The sequence below is a fragment of the Sciurus carolinensis genome, chromosome 17 (assembly GCF_902686445.1).
Source record: "Sciurus carolinensis chromosome 17, mSciCar1.2, whole genome shotgun sequence".
In the NCBI taxonomy this organism is placed as follows: domain Eukaryota; kingdom Metazoa; phylum Chordata; class Mammalia; order Rodentia; family Sciuridae; genus Sciurus; species Sciurus carolinensis.
In genome coordinates this window covers 31,066,556-31,074,908 of record NC_062229.1, presented here as the reverse complement: position 1 = coordinate 31,074,908, position 8,353 = coordinate 31,066,556, and the positions used below count along the sequence as shown (strand labels likewise).

General features: G+C 37.1%; 1 protein-coding gene across 1 annotated transcript; it reads right to left on the bottom strand.

Moving 5' to 3' along the window:
- Window positions 1-6,492: 6,492 nt before the first annotated feature.
- On the bottom strand, window positions 6,493-7,161 carry LOC124969289 (activated RNA polymerase II transcriptional coactivator p15-like). Its single transcript, XM_047532170.1, has one exon. It carries the CDS (start codon window positions 7,128-7,130, stop codon window positions 6,747-6,749), a length of 384 nt encoding a protein of 127 aa, XP_047388126.1. The 5' UTR covers window positions 7,131-7,161; the 3' UTR covers window positions 6,493-6,746.
- Window positions 7,162-8,353: the final 1,192 nt, after the last annotated feature.

Below are 8,353 nucleotides of genomic sequence, written 5' to 3'. Positions count from 1 at the left end.
AATTAAACAGAGTTTAAGAGTGGAAAAGATATATATAAACTTGGAACCTGAAGCCCAATGAGAAACTGACATCTTGATAAATTCAGAAAACAAATGTCCAAGGTGACAAGGCCTTAGGGTCTGCAAGATAGGTAGGTATATAGATTATTTTAGGTGGGTGAGTGGGAATCAGTCCATACAAGAAATCTCATCATTAGCTAGACTTGGAGCCAGAGACGTGACTGAGATAGAGTGGGTTCCTAAGTGCCATCAACATTTCAAATGTATCTTTTAAAGGTTTCATGTGTCTGTGCCAGGCATGGTGGTGGTGCATGTCTGTAATCCTTGCTACTTGGGAGGCTGAGGCAGGAGGATTACAAGCTCAAGACCAGCCTGGGAAACGTAATAGACCTCATCTCAAAATTCTCAAAATCAATTTTTTTTACTTTTAGAAAAAGGCCTGAAGTGTAGCTCAGTGGAGCACTTGCCTAGCATATGCAAGGACATGGGTTCCATCCCCAGTAACACACATACACTCACACACAAAAGTGTAATATGACTAAAAATATACTTCATTAAGATATTTATTATAGCACTATTATAATAGGGGGAAATTGGAAACAACCTAAGAACCCTTAAACATAAATCTTGGCTACATTTATAATTAAGAAAATGCAAATTAAGGGCTCTTTTTTCTTTTGGAAATGGTGTCTCACTATGTTGCCTCCAACTTGTGACCCTCCTGCCTCAGCCTCTGAAGTAGCTGGAATTATAGGCACGTGCCATCATACTGGGTATCTTCCATATTTTAAATGACTGATCTTCATGTTGTTTTCAGCCTATATTTAACTAAGAAAATTATTTTATTTCTGTGATTACTTTCCAAATAACATAAAATGTCATATAAAAATTGTTCTTTTAATAGGTAATATTTGGACTTTCTACAGTTTCAAAATGTACAAGTATATTGTCTTTCTACTTTTATCCTAAACAAGTCAGTACCCTTAACCTGTAGGCAACCAAAGTTAGCAGGTGTAGCAAATTGGTTGACTGCTCACATGTACCATCAGTTTCTTCTTCCTGAGCACACAGGAAACCACTTCCCAGTTTTCTTGACTTGGGATGTAGTCAAGAGACTGGGTCTGAACAATACAACATGGAAAAAAATAATGGACACAGCTTCTAGTCTTGGCCCAAGTTTGTAATGTTCTTTGAACTGATGGGCTGACTGAATGCAGAGGATCTAGTAGAGGAGTTCAAAGAGGCCTTAGGAGATGGTAGTATCACAAGATGAAAGGAGTCCAGAAATGATTCTCTTCTTGGAAGAGGGGGACCAGGAACATCTACACTGAACTTCATTCATACTTGTGAAAACTAAGATTTTTCGGTTTTACTTCAGCTAGCATTAATTACACTAACACAAAAGCATTTTATGTATCCTAATATTTCAGCCCCCACTAAATGGGCAAAAAATTTAAAGCCACAGAATACGAGGCATTGGCCAAGTTAAGGAACAACAGAATCTGCCATCCTCTGCTGTTTGGAATGTAAATTGATGCAAGGTCTTTGGAAAACAATTTGATATTACCTAGCAAAGTAGAACCTATACTGCCCCTACTGCCCAACAATAGTACTCCTAAATGTCTACCTAAAATAAACTCGTATATTCCAAATAACATCATTAGGTATGTTTTGTTATGACTGAGGAAACCACAGGAACAAAATACTAAAATATTCATACAATGGATATTATACACCAGCAGAAATGTACAACAGTTATGCAAAATAAATCAGATAAATCTGAAAACAATGCTGATAGAAACGAAGTAGCAGGATGGGGGTGAAGTTCATCGATAGAGCCAATGCGTTCAGTCCCCCACCTCAAAAAGGAAATAACAGACAACTATGTAGGGTACAATTCCAGTCACAAAAAAATAAAAGATCAAAAGCAGGTACAATTGAATGATTTTTAATAAATTATATACTTGAGAAAGAGAACAAAATTCAGTTTGGTGATTAGCTGTGAGGGAAGGAAGGCTATATACTCACAGTAGAGCACACTGAGGACTTAATAGAGATGTCCCATTTCTCAAATGCTCAAGTATTCATATTTATATGCTCTTTTTAGGTATGTTTCACAATTTGTAAGGTTTGGTTTCTCACATCTCAGGTAGCAGTAATGTTTATGGCACTCACGCTGCAGCCCTTCCCCTCTTTCAGAGGGAGGGAACTTCAACACTCTCCAGGCTGGTCGCACTGTGCCTGCCTAAGCCTGTGGCTCAGGAATGCCACTTCACTTCAGTCCCACCTGTCCAGGTCTTGGGTCTTACTTACTCTTCCAGGTGCAGCAATGGCCCACCCTCCGCTCCTACCCCACCCACCCACAGGAATGCTTTTTCTGAGAGTGTTCCAGCCCTGAGGACAATCCTGAGTGCTTACTTCCTCTTTCTGGGCACTTGGTCTGTGCTGCCTGGTACCCATAGTGTGTGTGTGTGAATTTTCTGTATTTCAAATTAGGTTGTCGGTGGCCTGGGAAGACTGAGGATATTTATGACAGAAAGTAAAGAATTGTGTGTGTGTGTGTGTGTGTTGCTAGGGAATTGAACCCAGGGCCTTGTGCATTCAAGGCAAGCACTCTACCAACTGAGCTATATCCCCAGCCCACCTATGCCATGCCAGCACAAGGGCAGTCTGAAAATTTATAAAGAGCTGCTTTTCTCCCCTTTTTTAGAAAAATTGGCAAAATCTTATATACCAGTTTTCAACCACAAGAGTATCAGAATCTCTGGGGGGAAGGGGTGTAATTTACAAAAAACATTCAAAAATAAAGATATCCATCACTATCTAAACCAGGAACTGAATACTCATTTAACTTCTGATAACTAGATATCTTCCACTCTCTGAACTCAAGAACTGAATAAATTCAGACAGCGTAAAATATCATGCCTAGTTTCATAATATAAATTCAGAGAAAAAGCCAAATAAGACCTTCATGGCAACAATTAAATTGTCAGGCAATATAAATACTTCTATTCAGTAAAATAGCCTTGTGAGGTTTTTATGCCAGTTTTATAGGTGAGGAAACAAACTTAGAAAGTCCAAGAAACTTGCCTTCAGAAATTCCTGGAAATGCTGAGCATAGCACCTATCTTATTTTGAGAGCTCAGTTGCTATTTGTCAGTTGGTGGGAATAGAGTTAAGAGCGTTATGAAGACAGAGGTTGAACAACAGTGCTACATGGTTTGATTCAGGTCTGCTTACTCTGGAAAAACAGGTTTCAGCCACCATCTGCAGAATGTCACCAATCACTGCTGTATCACTGCTTGCCCAGTTTCTTATTGCAAAATCTGATTAAGGAAATGAAGCCTTTCTCCTTGATTCCTAGTGGATTTGAAACCTTGCTAGCATCCAACCTGAATGATTGGATTAGGGTTGTGGAGCTATAAATATTAGAGTTCTCTGCCCATCTGACCATTGAGTTGGAAATCTTAGGACACCAAGAAACAGGGACTTAGGTGCCCCTCAGTCTCAATCAAATGCAGTGCATAAACATTTATGAATTATTCTTCATGTGCACAATTGTGACAAATTAGTCTAAAAGGTAGATCTTCTTCCATCATCTAGAACTGGGGCTGCTTTCCTGGTAAAGAGCAATGGACCATGACAGAGGGAGGGTCCCCCAGGACCTTACAGTGGAGTCTAAGTTCTCACCTCCCCTAATCGCCTAATAGGAAATTTAAGATTACCCTGCCTACACAGCTAAACAGGGGTTCATGGGAAAGGGGAGATTTTAGGAAGCAAAAAGCCAAAAGGAGAGCTGCAAATCAAATGACCTCAGCTTCTACCTTAAGAAATAGGAGAAGAGGAAGGGGGAGCAGCAGAGAATTGAAGTCAAAATAAGCAAAAGACATAATGAGACTGAAAATCATTGAAATATTTCATAACCAACTAAGCCAAAATCAGATTCTTTTTTTTTCACATTTCTTATTTTTATTTCAACATTGAAAATTTTCACAGGTGGAGAATCATATTCACTGATAGCTTCATGGAAGATGTACAAATAAAGTTTACAGGCATTCCACAATTAACAGGATTACATATTTGTGACTATGTGCATGTTTATACTAGAGTTTCTCTGGAAAAACAATTAAAAAAAACTTGAGTGCTTCGCTGTTATTAATTTCCTCAAAAAGTGAACTACAAGGAATTTCAGGACAATACCTAAATATTGGTCAGCATTTTTTTTCTTCAAACTTTTATAATATTCTAACATAATTCTATCAGGAACACTTTATTACTATTCAATTCTTTCTCTTTTCTCAGGATGTACTTTCATTTTCCCCCTAAGTCTTTTTTTCTAATACATGTTGGAGAATAGATTGATCATCACCGCATCTTGACTAACTAATGAGGTAGGAATATTCTTTAAGAGAAGTTTTTAGGCATTTATGAAGCAAAGCAAAATAATCAAAATGCAAAGGGTTTTTCTTTTTCCAGTGGTTGTTCTTTAAATAAAATCCGAAAGAATTAGAAATTGGTCTAATATTGTTCATATTTTAAAAGAGGAAAAATCTAGTAGAAAGCCCTGCTACTGAATATATTAAAGGACAAAACCTGAGTACTGACATTAATTAAATTCATTTTTGGCATTACAAAGTAAGATACTATGCCTCAAAATGCCAAGCTTTCTTCCTGGGAGAAATCTTACTGAGGAGATAAAGCTTAAACAGAAAATAAATGTACTCTATTCTTCCTTTTCAGTACAAGTTAGTCTATTTTATTTGAACTCAATTCTCATCCTTTCCTACACAGAGAAACATATGAATAATTTCAGAATACTACATATCCAGTAACATAATTAAATGAATTCAGCAGTCAACTTACCAAACTGCCAAACACTCCTTAGAAGATTTTACTAATATTACACCAAACAACTAATAAGTGCCTAGGTGATAGACTACAGCGCCATCTCAGTATAAGCAGATTGCATACATCCTCTGAATTCACGTAAACCTAGAAAACTGATCCATCATTCCATCTTTATCTATACCAAAATCAAAGTTCTGTGTACTCACAACCCTTTCTCTGTGTCAAAAAATATTTTTAAAAACTATCCAATTTAGAGATTAGGACACACGTTTCCAAATAAGGGGGGGTACCAATCAAGAACAATTTGTCTTAACAATATTGTGAACACTTGAGTACCTATTATTTGATAAAGACTAAACTACCAGAAAAAGAGATCTATCAATTTTCGCCTTTAAAAAAATGAGTAACTTATGTGATCTGGCAGATGGTTTTAAAATTAAGTCCTTGAAACTACACTACAAAATGTTTTAAGACACAGGAATCAAACTTGCTAAAAGAACAGTGCAATTCTCTTGAGATGGTAGCCCTTAATGTCAGTAATCATTTAAAATCTGCTACCATCCACAATTTGTCAAAAGTAATTTTTACCTCTAAGCCTTTTGTTTACTATTCTACCTATTGTGTCCTATCAAATGATAAAATCTCAAAATATATCATTTAGTTTGAAGAAAATTCTTTCCTCTTCACATGCCACCTTCCTTAATTTCAGTAAGTTTCCTTTACATTCGTTTCTTAAGGCACACCATACCCTATTTATTGTTGCAAAGCACCTGAAACATGTGCCTCAATCTGTCTGCTTCACAATGGTTAAAATGAAAACTACTTAAGTGTTTACTAAAACTTACTAACATCAAGTCTAGAAAGCCACATCCAGTAACCAACTCTACTGAAGCAAAGGCCAAAAAAAACTAAATATATGCTCTTTCCCCTAAAAACTGACCACATTAACTGACCACATTAACTGTGACTGTAAAGCTCAGTGACCTCTCTAGCTACACATAAACCCATACTCAAATGTTATAAAATAAAATGTTAGGCCAGTAAACTTTCACAGTTTTTATTAAGTCCTAGTCTAGTTTAACAGTATCTGATTTTACAGACATCATCCCACGGTGAACATGTTTACTAACTGAAAGCTAATCAGACATCTAATCATTATTTTCTGTACACTAAGCAGTAAGATAATTACAAAGAACACTATGAGGTAATGACATACACTTGCTTGAAGTTTTCATACAAGCCACGTTATCAAACTATATCTGCTCTAATAATTACTACAGATTAGTGATGTAGTTCCCATATAATATTTTAATTGTAAGTACCTCATTGAAATAACACTTTGACAATTTCGCTGACTTTTCAAATTAGCATAATATAGTATATGAAAAAAGTGAAATGAAAATGAAGAGACTGAGTTATTAAAGGAAAATGAATTAAAGAAAAAAAGAAAAGTGACTGAGACAAGCTTTGACATTTAGCTGGAAGAGATCAAGATGCACAGATTTCACAAATCTAACGTTAAAAAACTCAATGCAATACAAATCCTTTTCATGTAAAAACTGAGTTAAAACTAATAGGTCTATAAAACTGTTAATTTTGGCCTTAAAGAGTATCCAGTCTTTTGATCAAAAAAGGCCACAACAGTTAAGATTGTAATTACTTGATTTTATTTTACACTAGGTGGTGGGCACAAAGCAATCCTTCCTTAATAAAGTTGACAATTAGCTTCACTCAGAACATTTTTAATAATGCACATTAAAAAAAAGTATTCATCTTACAAATTGTTCTGCAATCCAAATATACAGTAGCTTGGAAAACAACGTTTAGAAAACAAAAGCCAATGTAAAAAGACAGGATTAAAACAACCAGAACAGTACAGGTTTTATATGGCTCAGATTTTACAGTTTTCTTACTGCATCATCAATGTCAGAAATCTGTTCCTTCAGCTGGCTCCATTGCTCAGGATTTAAAGAAATACCTTTTCTTCCTGGTTTCATTTCACCTTCTGGATCCATCCAATATTCTCTAATATCAATTAGAACTTTCCCTTTAAAATCCCGAACACTGACGTACCTCATTTTCCCAATCTGAAACATGTTATCATTTCTGCTGCTGCTGCTCTGCTTAGAAGATGACAGAGCTCTTGAAGTTTCACCAGTCTTTTGCTTCTTTACAGGTTTTTCTGGAGCAACTTGCTTTTTCCTCTTTAACTTTTTCTCAACTTCACTGTCAGAATCACTGCCCGATGAGCTTGAGGAAACAAGTTCCTTTGATTTAGGCATTTCTCCGCTTCTGCAGTTGACAGCCTTCTGCTCTCGGCTCGTGACTCCAAAATCAGGTTCTTGAAGAAATAAAATCTTTGAAATTGTTGAACCTCTATTCAGAGTAATCAAGAAGGAAGAGAAGACACAAATTACCTAGATCAGGAATGAAAGAGGTGACATCATTTCAGGTTTCACAGATATTGAAAGGGTAAATTTAAGTATAAATTTAACAACTGAGATGAAATGGATAAATTCCTTGCAGGAAACAAACTGTCAAAGTTTACCTGAGTATAAATAGACAACCTATAGACCTATATTTATTCAAATATTTTGTTTTGTAAACCGAGCAGGCTGGCACATGCCTGTCATCCCAGGTACTCAGGAAGCTGAGGTAGGAGCTTCCGAAGTTTTAGGCCAGTCTGGGCAAACTTCACAAGACCTTCAGCAACTTAGCAAGATTCTGTTTCATTTTTTTCTTTTCTGTTCTTTCTTTTTTCTGTACTGAGAATCAAATCCAGGGTGCTTTTATCACTGAGCTACATCCCCATTTCTTTTTATTTCTTATTTTGAGACAGGGTCTCACTAAGTTGCCCAAACTGGCCTTCAGCTTATGAACCTCCTGCCTCAGTCCCCTGAGCAGCTAGGATTATAGGCATGAACCACCATACCTGTCCCTGTCTCAAAATTTAGAGAGGGCTGGGGATATAACTCATTGGTGGTAGAATCCCTGGACTCAATCCACAGTACCCCCCCCACCAAAAATAAAAAGGAAATATTTTGGTTTGTAGTTAAAATCCCTCTCACAAAGAAAACAGCATCCAGATGAGGGTGATGGGGACAAACCCATGTTGTAATGTCATGCGAGACTCATGCTTTGTAAATGGGCCTATGAAGCTGCCACCAGAGCACCTGGGGATAAGGCCAACTGATGTCCCCTTGGATGCTATTCATCCTGTCTTCCTAATGATTAAGTCTCTTCATAACAAATATCCTTGGATGAGCATTTACTCAGGACCTGAGTATGGTCATACTCTGCAGTTCATCAATATATCTTTCCCCTTGGCTTCCTTGTCAGCAACCTTCCATTCTGTTCTTTGCAAATCTGTGACCAGCTGGCCCACCTACTAGCTGCTGCCCTCAAGTCAAGTCAGATCTGAACCTCTGGTAGATGTGCAACCAAGCTGCACGCTTGCACCTCCCTTCACCATGGGCTTTTGAAGCCACTTCAGAGAGGGCTGGTA

What these genes read in the sequence shown, in the direction of transcription:
- LOC124969289 (XM_047532170.1), bottom strand. Translation starts at nt 7,130, where the DNA reads ATGCCTAAATCAAAGGAACTTGTTTCCTCAAGCTCATCGGGCAGTGAT.